This window comes from Thermobia domestica, chromosome 4 (genome assembly GCF_964235325.1).
Source record: "Thermobia domestica chromosome 4, izTheDome1.hap1.1, whole genome shotgun sequence".
NCBI lineage: Eukaryota > Metazoa > Arthropoda > Insecta > Zygentoma > Lepismatidae > Thermobia > Thermobia domestica.
In genome coordinates, this window is record NC_137457.1 from 244,752,100 (window position 1) to 244,775,318 (window position 23,219).

The following is a 23,219-nucleotide window of genomic DNA, read 5'->3' on the forward strand; positions in this document are numbered from 1 at the left end:
TGGTTCTGTGAGAGCCCAATAATTAATTTTACAATCTTTCACTTTCATTAATCATCTGTCTCCTCTAGCATAAAGAGCATAATCATGGGACGTTAAGCTAAAGAAATTTCATTTCATTTTTTCGATGAATGTGAACCCTTTGGGGGGAAAAGGAAGTGAAGAAGAAATTTTCCTTAATTTTTTAAAGAGCTACGGGATTGGATAGCTTGTCTTTCGGGATTGCCTTGTAGAACCTGATTACAATGCATCTTTCTTTTAGGATTATTATCGTAATCCAGCCTTTTGGTAAATGTGAAATAAAAGTATCGATAAAACATCAGCGTATGGGCAATGTAAGCATAAATATCATTGGTTCAATACACAATAAATTCACAACTTTTATTTATGAGTATAGAAATTCCCTTTGAACTTCCTCTGAATTTCTTTCAGACCCTAGGTCTCTTGTGACAAAGAATTAATTCTACTATCTGTTTTCATACACAATATAATTTTGAAACTTGGGAGTCTAGTGTTGTCTTTGTGTCCGTAATACATAAGCATTTGTCGATTGACTTCAGAAAACTGAGTTTAGCCCGTGAGTATAAGTTGCATATAGTTCAAACATATCAGATGTACGGTCTTGTTTAACAAATCCTGTGTGCACATATGAAATTCAAAGACAAAGGCAATCAATCGTCTTTAAATAGCTGTGTTTCTATTTCAAGTGTAAGTACTAAAATGTTCTACGTATAGTTCCAAGAGGGATCCTTAACAAAAAAAAAAAAAAAAAAAAAAAAAAAAAACTGAACTTACGTACCTAACATTGGCACTCATCATCTTCTTCATGATTTAATGTAAGAAGCGGTCGCATGATTTCCGGCCAATTGTTTCATCGCCGGTATCTTTGAGCAATGAGATGGCAGTGGAAGACAAACTTCGTTCTTCTAACTTGATATTTTGAAAAACTTACGCAAGTGGTTTTGTTACTTAAATACATATCTATTCACTCTAATCAATTTCAAAAGTACCATTAACTTTATAATAACATAATGAATGTAAGAGTTACCATGAAAATGTATTTTGTATTTCTTTTTTAATACGAAATTCATTTTTTTCTGAATTTCACTGGAGCTATAAGAAATCAATTGTCAGGCTCCCCACTTTAAATTTTAATCGCTCCCCTACCGTCCCCAATGTAACATTGGGTTTATTTCTTTTAAATAAATTTTTCAAAATATGGTAGAAATACTGGATTTTTAAATTACCAAACCATGCTAAATAATGACAGGTTAGATATCAGAGAAAGTTATCTTTATCTACCATCTTAATTAGGGGCGGATCCAAATCTCCCTCGGAGACGGTTAGATTATCAGTTTCTCTGTCACCAGTCTTTTGCAGCACATCCGAAAATGATCTCAATGTAAATTTCTTACTGAAGGTACTGTCAATCGATCGATCACATGGTCCAAATTGGTAGCAATTTCGAAAACGCCTTATCTCAAAACTACACAATAAAACTTGCTTTAAACAATGAAAGCGCAGTTGCCAAAGATAACTTTGATTCACAAAGATGAACTTCGAGGTTTTGTTAACAGATGAAGTAAGAATTCCTTACACTCTAGTGCTACGAAGTTCTCAGTGTTCCTTTGTACAACACTGAGGTTAGTTTATTCGCAAGTTATTGCCAAATTAATATGGAGGGTGTATGTACTTTTTTATGCAGTCCCTTAAAATGTTCTGAAAATAACTTACATAACTTTTGAAATTATGTTTGTCTTAACATGAACATATGCGTGAAATGGTTTATTATGAACAGGGCAAAAACAACTGTGACAGATTAGTTACAAGTAATACGGTTAGAAACACTGTTGTTTGTATTTTAGTTCCAAAACCGGCCGCCCGCACTCGTTCGCTGGTCAGGATATAACCACAGTTTTTATGTTTTGCATTGTTTATGAATAGATGACTAACAAAGGCTTAAAAAGATTCGCATCGTGTTCTGCTTCAGTTCTTTAATCTTCGTTATCGTAACAAGTTGTTAAAATATCGCGAAGGCACAGCTACGACGTAGCATTTAAGCTGCAGGTTATAGAGTATGCAAACGCAAATGGGAATAGAGCCGCAGAACGTCAATTTGGCCCTCCCCCTACAGAAAAGATGATTCGCACCTTGCGAAAACAAGAAAGTGAACTTTCAGCAGCAAAGCGAACTAAGCATAATCTTCGCAGAGGAGTCGTCAAATGGCCGCAACTCGAAGAGGATGTAAGAAAATGGGTTGAGGACCAAAGGAAGGACGGGATTGCAGTGTTTACAAAGATGATAATCCACAAAGCAAAATCTATGGCAGAGCGTACAGGCATTACTGATTTCACTGGTTCAAATTCATGATGTTCCCGATTCATAAAAAGAAATCGCCTTTCTATGCGTGTAAAAACTAAAATAGCACAGAGAATGCCAGCTGAATATGAGGACAAAATTGTACAGTTTCACAGATATGTCTTAAAGATCAGAAAACGTAAACAATTTCAACTTTCGCAAGTAACCAATATGGATGAGGTATCTCTCACATTTCATGTACCTTCAAATAAAACAGTGGACTCAAAGGGCAAAAAAACTGCTACTGTGAAAACCAATGGTCATGAAAGAAAAAAATGAAATCTTTGAGTCTTACGTCCCACGGTTATGCCGGTTAGGCTAAAGGAGACGGTGATAATGAGAGATGAGTGAAATGGTGGAATGAAGAAAGTGAGAGGAAACGGGAGAACCCCGAGAAAACCCACGAGCACGGTGTTTGTCCACCACAAAGTTCACTTGGCGGAGGCTGGGATCGAACCCGGGACCCCAAGCACCAGAGGTGAACGCTCTACCACTGAGCCACCGTGCCCCCCGGTCATGAAAGAACTCGTTACACTGTTGTGTTATCATGTTGTGTAGATGGAACGAAATTGAGGCAATTCTTGATATTTAAAAGAAAAAACATTACCAAAAGAGCAAATACCAAATGCTGTAGTGATTCACTTTCATGAAAAGGGTTGGATGGATGAAAACGGAATTAAGATTTGGATAGAGAAGGTGTGGTCCAGGAGCCCTGGAGGACTCTTTAAGAAACTGTGCTTACTTGTTTGGGATGAATTTCGTGACCGCAAACCAGAGGCAGTCAAGAAGAAACTGCATGATATGAAAACACACATAGCCGCAATACCGGGAGGATTGTGAAGCCAGCTTCAATCTTTAGATGTTTCTATCAACAAAACTTTCAAGGGATTCATGAGAGAGAAATGGAATACGTGGATGAGGTCTGCTGACTTCGAAGTCACTCCCACAGGAAAAAGAAAGAAACCCAGTATCTCACAAATATGCGAATGGGTGAAAGCATCATGGGATAAAGTCAAACAGGAAACTGTCATAAAGTCATTTAAAAAATGTGGAATCAGTAACGATATAGATGGTTCTGAGGATGACTTACTGTATGAAGACAGTGGAAGCTCTGCTTCTGGTAAAATGGCAAGTGATGAAGTTTCAGGTTCTGCTGATAGCAGTAACAGTGATGACTGAAGTCTTCCAATGTGACAAAACAAGTTTGTGATCTTTCTGTCCAAGCCTTTTAGGTGAATGTAATGTACACGGAATACGTTCTCGTATTTTTGTAATGAATGTATTAATTTTTGTTCTCTTTTTACAGTATATCTGTTTACATTTTATGATTAAAGTAAAATACCCACATTAAACTAAAATAAAATATAACAAATGCTTGAACAAAAAATAATGGAAATTAATAAAATTTTCACATATTTTATTTTTCTCTAAAATCGTTCCCAAAAAGGGGGTGCGTCTTATACGCCTGCAAATACGGTACTTACATGAAAACTGTATATATTATTTAAACATATATTCTTGTAATATATTTCAGATAAAAGGTTTAAGGCACTTAACAATCGGGTATTAGGGTATTCAAATTTAAAGTTTCTATCCCGAACCTTGTAGCAAACGAAATTGAATTCTCAACTATTCAAACTTATTGAAAACGAACGCCATTAGCTTATGCAACCTCTTATAAGTATCCCTGAAACATTATGCAATCGGTTGTCATATTTTATTAAAAGACTGTATGATTTTAAATATTTTATGTAGACTTAATTATTTAAGTCACCAGGCAAAATACTGTATTCGTTAAAAACCATATTTCGACAAATGTTTCTGATTTCTGATTAATGAACATTAAATAGCGTAGAAATGAAAATGAAATCTTTCAGTTTTACGTCCAGTGATTATGCCAAGAAAACGATGTAGAGTTTTCGTATAATTGATGTAATTTTGCTGCAGAAATAATAGAAATTCAGAAATGATTTGGTAACTCAAATCCTAGAATTATATTTTGTTATGTGCATTTTAAATAACACTAAATAATAATAATTTTATCTTAGGTTCCGACTTTATTTGCTATGATCGAAAACATTTTGTGTAATGGATATCGCACTAATATTTCGATAATATAATCATCTGATAAGCCTATATGCATTACACATATTATCATCTTCAAGTTGGAAATCTTTCGTTCATGATAGACCTTCGTAAAATTGCAATGAAACTGATATTGTTGAATGTGTTTTGGTATTCAGCATAATACTAGTATGTGCTACAAAACTTCGTATTTACAGTATTAAAGATATTGAAAATCGTTCGCTTTACTAAATAAGTTTTGCCACGACCATGAAATCCTGTGAGAATTCTTCTAAACGTATTTTCACTTTGTATCCAAGAAGATTACTAATACCACGTTACAGGTTTATTCCTTGGACGAAATCTTAATTTATGTTTCTTTATTGTTATATACTTACAAATGTTTTATGAATTTAATAGTTATCGTTGAGCGATACCACTAACGTCAAAAAGGGCTAACAATATAGTGAATATTTTGGTAATAATATTTCAGAAAAGAAAACTAATCGATTTGCGTAGTGATAAACGAGATGAACTCTCCAATAAAACAGTATAAATATATTCCAAGTAGAGATGCAAAAAAGCCGGCTTTTCTGAATCGATGTTTTTTTTTTCACATAAAAAGCCGGCTTTTTGGGGGAAAAAACAAGAATTTTGGAAATTTTGGCTTTTTTCATTTTCATGACTTTTCTATCTAAATAGCATTCTTATAGTATATTCTATAGTTAGATAAGAATTCCGTGACCTAAATGCGATATTTCGCTCTGAAATTCACCATCAAGATGGATGGAGCACATGTTTTACGAATTAAAGCTAACATGAAGAATTTGAGGGAAATTTTAGAGGCTATTTAACTTTATTTTAACTTTTGAGTTATCGACATCTTTTTTCTTCTCTAGATCATTTTAGTTTGTCATCCGTGTTTCATTTCTAAGAGCTTTTAGTACTCTAGCTTCTAGCGGAAAAGCTAAACTTGCCCGTTTATCTATTTATCCGTCAAAGCGTACGTTTTTCAATATATCCGTCAAACCGTACTTCCACACTTCTGTTATACTGTAGCTGTGAAGTGATTTAGCAATAATTTTCCGGACACAATCTTGAATACCAATTTATACAAATAGCGGATTTAGAAAAGTACTTTAGGAGGGTTTTTTCTGATTGTTTCGTTTCTTAAGAAGTCTTATATTTGGGAGGTGCTTGAAGTTTATGAGTACAGGCATAACTAATATTTCGTTTCGTTTATATGTTTAGCAATAATCTTCCGGATACAACCTTAAAAATCATTTTATACTGAGAATCAGTGGCGGATTTAGAAAAGTATTTTGGAAAGGGTTTTTCTTACTAATGTTTAGTTTTTCTAAACATTCGTAATTTTTATTTGGCGGGAGCTTAAAGTTTATGAGTAAAGGCATAACTAATAGATATTTCGTTTGTTGCAGACATTCCGTAACTTTGGGGAACGGGCTTCAGTCCGAAAGACCGCCCCCTAACCTTCACAAAACCGTCACCGCTGGTAATTAGTAATAATAACGATTTAAAAATAATAAGAAAGGAAGTCGGCCAACTCACAGTACACGCACTATTTCTACATTCACAGATGAAATGAAGAAAAGCTTTGTCAGAATGGTCGAATGCTGGTTGAATCCCGAACTTCCCGATAGAAGCGCAAAAGCTAATCACTCAGTCATGTTTGTTGTGCAGTTGTATTTAGCTTAACTTAAATATATTCCGTAGTCCTTTTTAAGGGGGGCGGGGGAGTTCCGTAATGATATGTTGAATCCCTCTTGTTAAAAATTCAGAAAACTTGAGGATTGGGTAAACCGTGATGGTGGTTATATAAAACTTAACTGTAGAATTTCAAGAATATACAGAACCAAAAGCTCTAGATGTGCAGCCTTTAAGTGTATCATATAAATCTAAGTATTTCTCTTATGTTTTATTTTAATTTTATTTTGTTTCAAAAAGATGGTATGGAATATTTTGAAGTAGAAATACTACATACTATTTTGCTAGTTATTTGTGCATTTTCTAAAAAGAAGTGTTTACTTTTAGGGTTGGCTGGTTTACACCAACTTTTTTTAAATAACTGGTTTAAACCAAAAAAAAAAAATAGGAATGAAAAATGCGAATCGTGTGAACTTCATGGTGACATTTCCATATATCAAACTATCTGCAATAGTTTTATTTCCCTTTCACCTTTTAATCAAGGTGCCCCATGTTCAATTCTCGGTCGAACCACAACTCTTCTTTCATGCGTAAACCAAGCAGCGGTTCGGATGTCAGTTTAAGCGAAAGTCTTCTCCTTGATAACCTCGGTATTTCGTAAGGATGTTAAGCCTAAACATACGAAACAAACCAAATTGTATATTTCTGCATGCCTAAATGTCTGTTGTTTTATAAAGAAGCCAAAATTGCTTAAATATATTGATAGAAATTGGCAAACTTTATCGATTGCCTACGTAGCTTCTAACATTAGCTTGGATTGGACTTTCAATGATATCTACGTACTAAATTTATAATTTAATACCTCAGTTTTAGTGTACTGATTATGACACGTTGACCTTTATATTTTACATGCAAAGCAATAACAGGATTTTCCCGTTATTGTCTTACATTTCAAGTAATGACGGGATTTTCCCGATGGCTAGGGCGGGAGATTCTCAATTTAAGAAATTTACTGACAGGACTTCTTTAAGCTTATGGGAGTTCTTCTGGCATAACCTCGCTGTTGCATAATAACACCAGGGCGAAACAAACTTATTTCTGTGAATATGTAATATAAATACATAAAGCAAAAAATCTAAATCAAAAAAGCCTGGTTTAAACCAAAAAAGCCTGGTTTAAACATCCCCCAAAAAACAGGTTTTTGGCATTTTCAAAATCAACCATGGTTCTTGCCAACTCTGCTTACTTTTGCATATAGGAGGTTAAAAAATTCTTATTATACACATTGGTTAATCCTGTGGAATTCATAATGTAAATATGTTGAAGAAAATTTGTTTGAAATATCTTTTCGAAATTCATAGTTTATTTTCGAGATTTTATATTATTATCAGCATCAACCACTAATTAAATGATTTTTTGTGTTATAGAGAAGCGAAACAAAGTCTGCTTTATCAGTTTAAAGCAGAATTTTGAAAAAAGCCCAAAATTTCCCAAGCAAAAAAGCGAAGCAGAAAAAAACGAGTTTTTTCCAAAAAAAAAAAAAAAAAGCCAGTTTTTTTCCGAGCCCTTGTATCTCTAATTCCAAGTAAAATTACGTTCAACATATCAACACAAAGATCAAGATCTTGAAGCTAGTATAACTGAAAGGTTTAATCACACCTGGAAACATCACATGTTCAAATATTTTAGCAAATAAGAAAGTATAGATATATCGATGTATACCTGCTTATAGAAGTATATAACTAAGTCGACATCCACTATTAAAATAACTTCTACAAAAATGTCGCAACAAATATACTCAAGATGTGGAACAATAAATACGAAAAGTAGTTTCAGGCTTTAAAACAGGACAGAGATTTATTGATTTGTAGTAATGTATGTATTAGAAAAACAAAACGTAATTTGAGAAAAGCGTTACTTTGAAAATTAAATGTGGAGAACGTATGTCATTGTACCCGGAAAGACATATGTTTTCGACTAGAAAATTAACATGAACAACCTCTTGGTGGTGTTTTCTGTATGGAAGACAGCCAGATCCGTTAATATAATGTTCTTAATTGATACAATAGCGCATAATAGAAAGAATGGTCTCCGAAAGGACTATCTCATCTAATGGGACGATTATCCTTCGTCCTTTAATTACCATATACAATCATCTTTAGAGAAGAAGAAGAGTTTAGCCTTATCCAGAATTTTCAAATGCTTATCCCAGTAATAATTACATAGACTATTTTCGAGAAAATAAATTGGCTTCATATATTAAAAAGTTACAACATCGTATAGAATTTTGTCAAGAATGGAGTGTTGAATTAGTAAAAATTTGTTACTCACGTTCTATTTTAAACAATAACTGTGATAATAATAAAATACATTATAAGCCATCAGGAAGCACTGAGCGTAGAAGACTGTGATAATTCATATACGTTATTACAACGATTTTCCTGAAGTTGTTACTCACATCACTCAATGAATCACATCACGTAAAGACAAACTTATACATCTCTTTATGATTCAAAAACCAATATGTAATTAATAAGACATCTCTATAATCAAATTCATATATCTGTAAAATTTGGATGATAGTCTGACGTACTATTCACTATTTCTCTATCAAGAATCTAACATGTCGAATACATTAAATTAGACTGTAAATTTTGTATTGAAGCATCAATATTGAATAACTCTTATGTGCTAAGAGTATTATAAAATAATATTCTACGAAATATTCCCGAATATAAGCAACATATTGAGTGTTAGCAATCGTTCGCATAAATCTACTTATAAGTGTAGTTGTAAATCGAAAATAATTTGTATTCAAAAGAGAAAGTATAAGTGAATATTCTAGTGCTTTTTTTATTCCTATTTACAACATTTATATGTTTTGCTTGCGTAAATTTTCAGTGCTTGTGTTCAGGAAATGGCAAGAATGTCGAGGTAATTGCTATATTTAATCTTTGCTTCTATATTGTATTCAGTATAGACACGTGTGGACATTCTGACCAATATGTCGAAGCATAATAAACTTTTGTTTGCACTTGAAATACTGAATTTAGTTTAATCTTGCCTTCAATGTGGAAGATGATTTAGTAAAAATTGTTGTTCCTGCATCTGTTGAATATGATAATGCTTTCTGAGATGAGGATTTTGTATTGTTGTCGAAATGTAAAGTAACACCGCCTTTACAATAACACGAAAACAATTATAGTGAAACTTATAATATCAATCCATTTTAAAGTACAAAGGTTAGACGTAAGGCTCAAAATAAATTTTAGAAAGAGAGTAGAGAAACGTAAAGAAGAGAAAGCAGTATGGATGCCGGCCGGAGCCCGTAGTTCTTTTGATTAATGATAACGTTGATGTAGAGTTGAAAGAAGAAATATAAAACCCAGTTGACACCTTCATGTTTTACTTGTTAAGTGAATTTATGAAGTTGAAAATCAAACAAACGTTATTTGTATTTGCAGCAAAAGAGTAAGTGTAATTTTATATAACAAGAAAGGAAGTTCTTAGAATGTTAGGAACTATTCTGTTGTAGAAAAACTATATTTTTTCAACGACCCATGTATTTGTTGCACGACGAAGATTGTCTTGTGAAAATAATATTGAATTTCGTGAGAAGAAATAAATTTGGTAATTTAATGAATATTTGCATTTTGCTACCCACTCAGAGATAACAGTACATCACATGTACAAAATTTGACGACTTTTGTATACCTGAACGCAAATTTCAAGAACTCAAATCCTTCTGAAAATCATAGTACCGATGAACCAATAACATATGACGGTCGCCAAAGTGCTGAACAATTTATTCACGGCAAAGAACACTATTTGAATGCAAGTTATCGTATGCTTGTGCTAAGAAGAGAGATATGTAACATACTCAGCCTTATATAGTGATAGATAGTAACCTCAAAGAAACTGGATTTAAGGAGATACTGCAACAAACTTAGAAGCAATTATTGTTTGTAATAGCCACGCCTTACGTATGTTGATGTTGTGTTTACGAACTATTAATAAATCAGTTTATTCACATTTTGTTTATAAAATAGTATATAAGTCCTCAGCGCACAAATAAATCATACATTTACAATGTTTTAGGGGAAACAAAATAATGCATTTGTTTGCCTTTTTTAAATATGAACAAAGTCGGTTAAATTCCTTTTGAATAAAGCGACCGAAAAAAGAACCAAGAGTATGCTTCCGTTATATTTTTTAGAAGAAAAAGGAACAGAAGATTATTAGAACGATGTTAATATTTATTTATGACTTATAAACAAAATCGACTGAGCAGTTTCGGATAATATGATCTGAATAAATTTCACCGCCAAATGGAAAGTATATCTTTTGACCAATTTTAGAAGAAACAGCTTATGCAACATTAAAGCCTACTTAGTAAAATAAACTTTTTCATGAAATATGCACTTAACCATTTAAGAAGTTTTTGACAAAATAGTCCGAAAAAGTCTTAACCCCAAGAATAAACTACACAGCTTGTAATTATTTGGGAAGGAGACGGCAAATTCAGTACAAAGGTTAATTAATGAAATATTTTTTTTCATGAAATGGAAATAAAAATCGCTTGCGACGTATTCGAATAATAAACTTACCTGTTGAGTTAACTACATCTTATATCATAACTACACGTATATCTTAATAGCTTTCAATATGATATCACTACTAGCCTTTCATTTTTATTAATAATATATGTGTATATACGAGAAATATGTGTATATATGTATATGAAGACAATTGTCTCACGTTTTCTAAAAGTAAATATATATCCGAAAATAATTTCATCCCAAGAGTGAACTACCCCTCATATTTGTATGAGGTTAAACCAAATACGCAACATTATAGGGCTGTAATGAGACATGCATTTATGAAATATAAACAAAATCTCTTGAAGCATTTCAAAATATCGTTCAATACTACCAACGCCCATGCGTAAACTACTCAGCTTGGACATTTAATAGAAAAATATACTATATTATGAAGTACTTAATGGTATATTATCTATGCAACCCTACTCAGGATTTCATGAATAAAGTTTAAGTATTAAATCTCCTATTGTTTGGGAACAAATATTTATTTTGTGACATCTTAAAAAACCAAATCTTTATTTATCAATAACATACTGGTGATGAGATAAGACCCAGAAACCTTCCTCTTTTCCTATCTTATTGAATTTACGAAATATAAATAAAACCATTAAAACCACTCCAGAAAAAAAAAAAACTTAAAATGTAGAATTTCACTCTCCAAGAACTTACCTTAATTATAGAATTGAAACAAAATCATTAAACATCTCTAGAGAATCTTATAAAAAAAAATTCATTTTAAAATTTTGTCTTTATATGTTGATTGGTTTGGCGTTTGTGTCTATGAATACATCGAGAAGACAAACGGACGGATGAATAGACATACAGAGTTCCAGAAATTATTTATTCAGCATGTAGTATCATGGAACGCAAATCCATTGAAATACCAAATTCTATTGTTTTCGCGATCTCTATAATTTCTTCTTTTCTATTGTCACTTAAAAGTAAAAGTACACAGAAATATAATACAACATAAAAGATTATCGGACGTACGAAGGGTAAGTAAAAGCTTCACTGATATTTGCTGTCAAAAAATAAGGGAAGCACGGTCTTGAATACTTTCCGCGATAGTAATGCATTAATCATATCAACCTGTAAGCTACACTGCAGTATAACTATTCCTTGGTAAAACAGTTGTAATCAGAACGCTTTTACCACCGCTGTCTTATATATAATCCCATTGTTTCTCATTGAATTTCCAGTCTCTATATCTCGACGTGCACTCAGTAACATAGGAAATAAACTCTTCAATTCCTAAGGAGGATAGAAATAAACACTAATGGATCAATAATAAAGGCAGCAAGGAACAAAAAAAAATTGGTTTGATCTTTGTTACTTAAGAAATTTATAACAGAGTTTTAGCTTTTTATGCAAATGTTATATGCCTAATATATTGATAAATATTAGATCCATCTTGGCCAAAGAGCATTGAATTTTGAACGAATTTTGGTAGTTCTGAACCATCTTAAACTGTAGGTCGAGATCTCAAATAATGTAGATTCTGAAAATGAAAGCTAATCTCTAATCAATCAGAAATTATATACTGCGAATGTTAATTATTAACATACAAATATTTTTTTTTAAAAAAAAAATCATAATTCGATTTCGTTTTACACTATTTTTATGTGTACCGTGGGATAGTAGATGTATCTAGCAAGAAGCGTATCTGTTTACTAACAAATAAATACAATTTGGTAAGTATTATAGTTTCTTTCGAAATTCCAGGGTTTTGGCACTTGTTTTCTACCCGTCCTGACCACGAGTTTTTCTAAATCCGCATGTTTTTATGCTATAATCCTTCCTGGATTCAAATACTTCGACTACTCCAATTCAATTCCACCCCCTAAATTTTATCTATGATCTTATTGAGATATTGTCAAAAATTTGTGCAAAGCTATAACTAAAAGTTGTGTATCACTCAATTACTGAATCCTAGTTTTCTTTTCCTGAATTTCCTCATTATGTATTTCTTAAAGAGATTAAAATAAATATAGAATAAAGCATCTCTTTCAAACATCTAAATTATGTATTTTGTATTAAAATAGCACATAGTATCACCTTGCCGAGTATTAGTAAGCATAATATGTAAAATCATATCTTAATATGATTGCGTAATTTGTGGATGGACAGTCTAACATTTCAACGATATGAGTACATTTTAATATTATTGAAAATATCTGTAATTGGTGGCACTGAATTCCGTTGTATAACAATGAATTATAATTATTCATTCTTATGTAATCTCTCAAGTAAAACACATATTAAACAAGCCTGATAATTACAGGAAAATATGATGCATGAGTAAAACTAAATCTGAACAAATATATATTTTCATATATTAACGATTGTATTCATTCGTACGCCTACCTTTGCTACATGCATTATTATATTACTTATATAATGTATTAGATTGTTTGTTTTTGAAATGACAAAATAATTTTAAAAATGATATCAATGTACATAAATAATGCAAATTAAATTACTGTTTAAAATGCACTGCTCGTCAGTAAATATGCAATATGTAGAACGCGATATCACTTCTAGTTTTCAGAAAACATTAACTATGGCTGAATTATAATGTGACTAACATGAACGTGCCGCCAAGCAATAGAGCTTTTCAAATAAATGTTTCAAGAATTTTCGAACTGAAATTTTCCAAAATAATTGCAATCATTAATTTTCTCCAAGTACAAAATCTTCTAGTTTTAAAACACAAGTACATTCTTTTTTAGCAAAACAAACGTTGTTAAGATAAAATGTTGTGGTACACTAAAACGTTTGACCCTCAAACGTCAAATATTAAAATATTACTCTGCTTTCAACTATTCGATTAAGGAAATGAATGGATTTATACAGGGTGCGGCACGTAAAACCGGCCCGTAAAGTGAACACATAAAATGAAATGTAATGTATTGAATATGATTAACTACAACACATAAATGAAATGTAATGTATTGAATATGACTACTCACCTTCACAGCAGGTGCTGAAAGTGTCCTCCGCCCACTTCAACACACATGTGAGCACGATTGAGGAGATTCATATATACCCTTGTCAGTTCTTGTGTTGTAATGCTATTGGTGACATCCTGGATCCTGGTCTTGAGTTCTTCAATTGTGTGTGGATTTGTTTCGTATACTCTTCCCTTTAACAGTCCCCATAAGTAAAAGTCACACGTTTACAAGTCTGGTGACCGAGGAGGCCACAAGCCTTTGCTGATTGTCCTCTCTGGTGTAAACATCTCATGCACAAGGGACAATGATGCAGCTGATGTGTGGCATGTTGCACCGTCCTGTTGAAAGTAACATAACTCACGCTCCTCTTCGGTCAAGTGTGTATAAAACTCCTCCAGAATTCCCATATACACGTCACTGTTCACTGTCGTCTCAAAGAATATGGGCCCAATAACGCGTCTGGTGGAAATGGCACACCAAACACCAATCTTCTCATCATGCAAGGGTACTTGGTGGATTGCGTGTGGATTTTCTGTCGACCAATACCGGTTGTTTTGGGAATTTACGTACCCAGACAGGTGGAACCACGCCTCGTCACTCATGATGAGCATTAGTGGATCCAAGAAACCACTGGCAACATTGCTCAACAGCCATGAACAGAAATGCACCCTCTTCTGTAGTTCTGGCTCCTTCAGTTCTTGCACAACACTTATCCGGTACGATTTTAACTTGAGTTCCCTTAAAACCCGTCTGCAACTTCTCTCACTCGCATGAACCTGTTGACTCAATCTCCTGGTTGACTTTCGAGGACTTCTTGTCATTATCTCCTCCACCTGCATCTTTAATTCAGGTGTGCAGACAGATGGTCGTCTGTTCCTGGGATCATTTTGAACCGATCCTATACGCCGCCATTTTTCAATCAATTCCTGAATGGTGCTTTTTGCTGGCACAGAACGTCCTGGAAATTTCTTCCGAAACAAATTCTTTGTTTTCACAAAAGATCCAAAGAGAATGAACCCTTCAACAATGGTAACACGCTCGTGTATCGAATACGGCATTATCACACACTGACACTCACCCGGCTTAACACAACGAGGCCTTTTTCTCAACTGGTTTCGACAAGTTTCACTGGCTGCGGCTGCAAGTGACTGCTGCACGTCACGTAAGTCGACCCGACCTCGACACGCCATCTTTTGGTAGGAAGGTAGATTATTTAAGTGTTGCCAAAAACACAATATACCAGAATATTACGACGAGCCGGTTTTACGTGCCGCACCCTGTATTATTCGATTACACTCACGATTTTTAACTGTAAGTTGTGATTGCAAATCTAAGGTTCTGTGTGTATATAATTTAATTCAAGTTATTCTATCAAGTTGCAAATTCTAAAATTTGTAAATATTATATATAAGACGTAAAATATGTGAATATGAAGTTAGAACATACAAATCAGATTAATAAAACGTAGAAGAGCTCCGCTTCACTTTTAAACCTGCATATGAAACTTGTAAGTTCATAACACTGTTATTAGTTTACTTTGAAGAAAATAAATATGCGAATGTGACGAATGAACACATTCATGTTGAACAATGGTACTACATATGTTATATCACCAAATACAGGTGAAACACTTACACAGAGTGCTTCATCTGACTTTGTCTAATATAATTAAAACCAAGAGAAGTACCTCCGAAATTTTGATGGATTACTGCATTCGATTAGATGTATATAGAGTTACATATACATTTTGGAACATTTTTATTTAGAAAATGGTATGAGCTGAAACAATCAAATTTACAGAAGTATCCCCACGTGCAAAGTGCCGCCAACTATCATCGGTCCGCTGTCGCCTTTTGACACGTAGCCGCCGAAGTGAAGGAAAAATGACGGTTCGAAGCAGAAATCCACCTAAGCGGCTGTCATCGTCGTAAAGTTAAATGGTAGTTGTCACTTTTCCTCCAGGCGGTGATATAGAGACTTTTCGAGGAATGACCGCTGAATAATTGTGAGAAATCGGTAACGTCCGCTGAGCTAGGATATAAGACCAACAGGTGGTAGCACTGTACTCAAATAACTATTGCCTGACAGTTCGTAGGCTTACAAAACTCTACCCGATTACAGCAGAACATGTTACGTTATTTGTTACTTGGCAAAAATGTCAAAGATACTGCCTAAAGCTTTGCTCATTGCAAAGAATAAACTCCGAAAGTAAAATTCTCACTGATAATTACAAGTTACTTCTTATATGGTTGGAAGGGCGATGTCATAGCTAAATTATTAGGAGCTAACACATAAATACACACACCAGGATGCATATCAATAGGTACCGTGTCTGATCTCACGCCACCAGACCCGCAGATAAAACTAAATACCTAGTGTCTGGCTACCTGAACTGTACACGCTTTGCCGACAGTAGATGGCTAGGGACTCCGATACGATTCCTTTGATCTGTACTACATACACATACGGCCCTTTTCAGGCCCACCACCCAACTAGCCAGTACCCATCATCTACGTACACCCTATCCCATTACACATAATGGTGAAACCAAATAAGAAGAAAGACACAGAACCGAAGAAAGAAGATTTCTACGCAAAGAAGATTTCTAACAAAACATACACAACAACGAGAAATATCATCCATTAAACCAAAATTTATTTCGATCCATAGGACGAACTAGCCACTGGATAGATGTCCATCCTAACCCCGCACCACCCGGGGGTAAGTAAACAGGCAATGTTTCATTTCATATCATTTCATTGGTGTTAAATTAAGATACAAATACCACGCTGAAGTGGTAATTATATTGTATTTTAACGATGTATAGGTATACAGGTTTCAGCACATAAGTACCAATATGTTGTTGGCAAAATTGACATTAGAGAATTAAAGGCGGCAGTAAAGAGCGCGTGTGACGGATTAATGGTGGTACTGGCGGTTACAAAGCGGCCATGTGGTGGATTAATGATGGCATTAGCGGTTCACAGGAGGAGAAATGGAGGATGCTGCCTTATTACAGCCATGGCGATAAAATTGCGACTTTCGCGAAAATTTTTGGCTCCAAACGATCTGACTACGTTTTGCACATGGGGATATGTATTTAAGTACTAGAGAACTACTACCATTTTTTGTTTCTCTATAAATGAAACAACACTTTTCAGTTTAACATCCCACAATTATGCCCTATGGGCTAAGGGAGACAATGTTGATGTGTAATGATGGCCAAAAAAATAACGAAATGACAATGTGGAAGGAAACGGTAGTGCCCGAGAAAACCTACGAGCACGGTGTTGTACACGACAAATTTACTTGGGTGGGGATCGACTAAGACACCTACCCAGAGAAAAGCGCTCTGCTACTGAGCCACTATGATCCCAATATTGTTTCTGTTTAATAATTCTCAAATTTAAGAGATAAACCTACGTGCTCTTCTAAACTTAGAAGGCTTACAGCATGATACATTAATCCTATTCAAGAGAATTGGCCTTGAACTCTTTTGTTTTTATTTGATTTTGAATTTATCGTCCCTTTAAGCAGCGAGGCTATTTATTTTTTGAAAATTCCCACATTTAAGATGCGTTACAATGTAACCCTACGGAAATTTAAGAGTGGCAGCAAACTACACATGCCCCACGGATAAACCCCAGTAAAAAACGAAATAAATTTATAATATAATAAAGCGTAATCAAAAAGGAAAAAATACTTTAAAAATTACAAAAATAAATAAATTTTGCAAAGTTTTAGCAAGACGAATCAACCAAAGTCAGAGATGTATATACATCGGTCCTATACAAAGATATCAAATTTTGATTTTAAACAATGTCTAAAATTTAAAATTCGGACAATGTACACCCCCGAAAATTATGAAGTTGGGTATCGTGATATCAATGATACCTCATACATGAGAAGAAACAAATGTATCCATCTTTATGATCATTTGTTGCAAGAAGGATAACAACACATTTAAAATATTTTCCAATGGTAATTAAAATTTATCTACAAATTTCAAACTTCTCGCAAAATATCAAATATTGCTTCCGTACATTTTTCTTGTTCCATCAAGAGGTAAGTCTACAGACAAGATAAACTACCAAATTTATAGATCTATGTATTTGCATCCAGGATAATATTTGTCAAGATTTACTTTTTGACAATTCTCAAATATGAGGGGGTTCTATACACCTCTCCCAAAATTTAAAACGAATGCTTAAAAAGTTCGTGTCGTATAAAAATAGACACTTCTACTGATTAATGTAACCAAATGTTGTAATATTCCCTCATCTGATGAAATAAAAGAGATCTGTAGCCCACCACTTGGGGCGCACATAACAAATAAATGTATTTTTGTCAATTTTTATCCACAGAATGTAAAAAATGAGGACCAACTTCATGTACGGAGGTGTATATTCGAATCCTCTAAAGCAAGTTCCAGATTTTTTTGTCAGTTCTTTAAATTAAAGAGTGGTTCCATGTACACGGTACCTCTATCTTCTAAAAGGTACTGAGTCCCTCTACTCGAGTATATATAAACTGATAAACTTGACCAGCAAGTATACACTAAATGTAAGATCTTCAAAAAAATTTTTTTTTTGAATTCTTGCCCACAAAAGGCAACAAAATAAAAAACCTAAATTTACAGAAGTACATACCCTGGTACTATACTACTGTACCATATTCCTAAATTTGGCAATTTTCAAAATTCTACCGTAGTGTTGGGCGAAAGATCAACTGCAAAAATCAAGATAACATTCACCCCTATAACAACTTATCACGTAAGCAAGTCACGTGATGTCCACCAGCCAAGAAGAAAAATGAGACCAATTGGGTCCAATACAACTGCATTTGCTGCTCAGTACCCGCTGGCTGAACAGTTTATTTACGTGATATTGTAATTGTGTCACGAACGTCGTGGCTGGAGAGCTGCAAGAAACCGATTCTGTCTGCAGCATCATGATGATCGCATATGCATATCGTGCTACGGTGCCTCTAGGCAGATATGTCAGTCTGACACCGAGTGTTATGGTGCGCAATTATATTGGATTAGTGCATCCTACGTATTCATGGACGTTTGACTTACCAACAGGTGTTGACGAGGTGTTGGACCTATATGTGGTCCTTAATACAGATTCTGTTGGAAACTACCTTTCGGAATTGTGGCACTCGCCTTCATGCAACACGTACTGACCTACAATTCCTGACTGGACAAAATATTACGTCTGCTTGGCCAGGTAGGAGTTTCAATCCCTCTCTGATTGTATATGTGTGGTTGATGCCTGCACAACGTCTGCCTACATGCCAACTCAGCCAATTAGAGTTGATATAGATTTGTATCAAAGATACACAGCGTACCATGCCCCATAAGTATATCCAAGCACACACCTTGTAGATACTGTGTTATAGATATTATGTTAGAGCCTTTGCGGCTGTGCATGGTAGCCCACTAACTATCAAACTTCGCTAGACCACCTCCGTTGTCATCACGTCGCGACAGTTGCATAGGACGGTAGGTTTGATCATTAGCTACTTGAACTACAAGGTCACTATCGTTTATTCTTCCTGTTGCCATTTTAATGACAAACAGTCTAATATCCACTCTTAGCACTAAGGTGATGGTCTGGTTTCCATTATTTGAGAAATTTACGTAAAATTCAGATAAATCGAAGAATATATAATCGATTAAATTCAATACATGTAGAGGGAACAGGTAAATACTATGACATTGTGTTTTATTATTTATGTGAATTGATTGACGTATATTAATCTGATATGGCTGTTGACTATATTGGATCTTGACCACGTATTTGGTTAAGTTCTAAAATAAATTAAACACATCTTTACCAACTTATGGATATTTATGATCTTATTAGGAAAATATTACAAAATTATCTTCATTATTTCCTATTATTCCTGTCTTATTAGGAAAATATCTTCAATCTTAGGTTTTAATTTAATTTCTGATTAATATTTTCATTTTTTAGAAAATGCAGTGATCTTCATTATATCAATAAAAGAAGCTAAAACTTTAATGTATCACAGGATTATCAATTTATGAAATTCTTTAATTTCTAGTATTTCCAATACGTATACTTTCCAATACGTATCCTTTAAATCACAGAGAAACATAACTGTCTTCCCTACTTCAAATTATACTGAGAAGGAGTCTCCATCTAAGTACCTCCAGAAGATGGTAAACAATATACAATGTTATATATATTGTCCCAGCTGTTGTGATAAAGATTGCTAAAACTTCTGTTGAGTATCGAGAAAAACATATCTACGTTACAATGAAAACAATGCTGTAGCTCGTGTTGGTTCATTCAGCACGTATTTTGAGTGGCTGCAAAGTATTTAGAACATTTAAAACCCTATGTTTCAAAAGTCTCCTAACACAGGGTAACTCTGTTATTATCAGAGCTACAACAACATGTAAGATTGGAAACCGTTTCCAAATATGAAATTTTTAGTCCAAAGTGAAGGAATGTTTTAAATCAGACAAGCTATTTGGGCTGCACACTCTTCATGCGCACAAAGTTAAATGAAAATGAAACGTTGCTATTTACTTCGATCCAAAACATAAGTGTATGAATTTACTCTCCGTTATGTTAATGTGTTGATGGTCATCTCCCATTTCAAATATGCCCCCATTCACCATACTGTTTCAAACTTTGTCCATCTCCCGTGATTTTCTTCCCTCCTTCAGCCCAAGATAAATGGCAACGTTGCATTTTCATTGAATATTGGGTGCATAAAGAGTGTACAACCTAAACGGCTGGCCTAAACAGCCTTAAAAAATCCTTCACTTTAGATCGAAAACATTATATTTGGAGACAATTTTCCCTCTTACGTTCTACTGAAACTATAATAGCAGAGTTACCCCATGTCAGGGGACTTTTGAGACCTTCTGTATATTGGAAAATGATGCGAAAGATCAGCATCAACCTAAAGCTAACAAAATACTCTAGAATGCTATCACATATAAAGTACATACTAATCGTTATTGGTTACCAAGCTTTACATGGAGTATTCACAAAAATGTGTAGGAAGATTAACCTGTGCTTTCATGCTAAGGTGAACAATTGTCATTATTCACGGGAATGGAGTGTTACTATTTATCTATTTGTTGTAATATACTCCTAAGTAACCTTTTAAATATATTTATATCGATTTTATCTATATCCTAAATTTGTTGTACGATTGTATCATGAAAGAAAACCATACATCACGTTTATAATAATTCATTTTTTCTATACTAATAACGCTAAATTTTGATGCACAATAATTTACTTTTCTTTAACTTCTATATCAATTCCAATTTGACACTTTTTAAAATACATATAAAATAAGGAAAATATAAATACCAGAAAGAGACTTAGAAGAAGTATCCACGGTGTAAATCCTGCCATTTTTCTTTAGGAGAGTGATGTTCATCTATTTCAATTTGTTACTTTCTTCCAGCATTTAATACACGTTTCATGATTTTCTACCATTAAAACTTTTTTATAATGTGTATTCGTTACTACTTTGGATCAGAAATATTATTGTTTCACTGAAGGAAACTACAATGTTTGCTCTCAGAAATTTAATTTTTGCTGAATAACTTTTTGACTATTTTCTAGTTGACTGAAAATCCGATGTTTTTCTACTCTCCTTCTCCTTTCATATCCAATTGTTAAATCTACGAACTCTAATGCTCTCCTTACCTTCTATGGTAATTATTTAGAAGAACGAGTAGGTCCTTGTTTATCAGAAGCTAAAAAGTCAACATAATTAGTACATAAAAGCGTGAAGAAATTCTTGGTAATATGCAGAACGATATGTGTTCCAGGAAATCAGCTACCGCATTCTGAATAAAATACTATAAAAATTTCTGTTGGCAAAGTCTAAGTACACATTTCCATTCAGGACTAATTACGAATATATATATATATATATATATATATATATATATATATATATATATATATATATATATATAAAAGAATCATATTGTATCAACGATTTCTAGAAATGGAAGTATGTTTCCTTCAACCAGTGTGTGAGAGCTTAATAATTACTTGAAATAACATAGTAAGCTTTTCTGCTTTTACGAAATATTGGATGTATATATAACTAACCTCTCTTTCTATGATAGTTAAACATTTAACTAAAATGATATTAATATCAACGGTTGATGGTACAAATTCGATATAGATTCAATTGTTTGTGTTATTATTGAATTATTTATTTAGCTCAAATAAAGTTATGTATTATTAGATAAATAAAGTAATATGTTCTATCTCATGATGCTAAAAGTTACTACCTTAACGGTTTAAGTTAATTAGTTCATTTAATTTGAATTATTTTGAATTCGAAATTATATTTGACTGAAGTATGTGTGCGCTACATAGATTCCATTCGATTTTTATGAGATTCCAAATGGATAATACATAGAACCTATTGGCTATGAAAAGAGATATAAGTAAGTAAACGAGATACAAACAACGATATGTATTAATTTCCTATAAGATACAATCTTATTAAGAATTTTAACGCACACCATTGAGTTCAACGAAAGAAATATCGAAAAGTTATATATATATATATATATATATATATATATATATATATATATATATATATATATAAATATAATTTATCAATACGCCTGATGCGGGTGGAACATTTTTAAGCTTGAAAACTAAATATTGTCAAAACCAATAACTGTTACGTTGTTTCTGTCTTCATTATAGTATAATAATAATCATATTTTTCTATTTTCGAAACATTGGCTCTCAATTTCTATTCGATTAAGTGCAAGTAAAGAAAAAATGACGTTTCAGCTATGACTCACACTGTACAATATTTCCAAGATATCATTTTTGAATGACAAAACCCTTGAATATTTACATATTTTAGAACATTAAAATATTTCTGCGTGAAATGGATATCGTAAAGTTTTGAATGATGTACATATTTGTGAAAAAAAAACTTCTTTCGAAATTTAAAATCTCCGGATGTGATTTCTGTGTATCTTTAATAGAAACAAAGTTACCTGAATGTTTCGGAATAAAATATCAATAGAGAAACAATTTTATTTCAGCATTGCAATTTAAAATACATATGGAAAAATTACATTCATTGTTACTTGATGAAGTTATATCAAAGCTTATGAAAACATCGATATTTTTAACTCTTAAAGTCGATAGTAGCTTAAGTGTTTCTGCGTGAGTCTTCTCCTTAATTAAGAAGTAATGATAATATAAACAATTCGTGCATTGTTTTTGTATAATTTAAAACTGGTATGGATAGTTAATCCGTTTTAACATTCTAAAACGGACTAATTACATTAAGCCTCTCTCGATAAATTTTGTGCAATTTGTGTGATCTAAAATTAACATCTTATATTCAAGCACTTTGGCAGTTTTGTTCTAATAGTAATGATTCCAAAAATACATTACACATTAACCACTTAAGGATGGGTATTACTCTTTCTCACTAACAAAACAATGGGTGCAACAAAAACCATCCATGCCTATAATTGAACATGGTATAACTTATATGTCATGAGAAACGAGTTAAATAAATAACAACAGCTCTTATATCC

At 33.3% G+C, this 23,219-nt stretch overlaps 1 protein-coding gene across 7 annotated transcripts in view; it reads right to left on the reverse strand.

The window, feature by feature from the left end:
* Nucleotides 1–21,278, reverse strand: part of LOC145683479 (uncharacterized) — a 292,118-nt gene extending 270,840 nt beyond the window's left edge. For all 7 annotated transcript variants that reach the window (XM_081754810.1, XM_081754814.1, XM_081754812.1 and 4 more), the window contains exon 1: nt 20,995–21,278. In XM_081754810.1, coding sequence (XP_081610936.1) covers nt 20,995–21,039 — 45 coding nt within the window. In that variant the 5' untranslated portion in view covers nt 21,040–21,278. The remainder of the gene's footprint in view (nt 1–20,994) is intronic.
* Nucleotides 21,279–23,219: the final 1,941 nt, after the last annotated feature.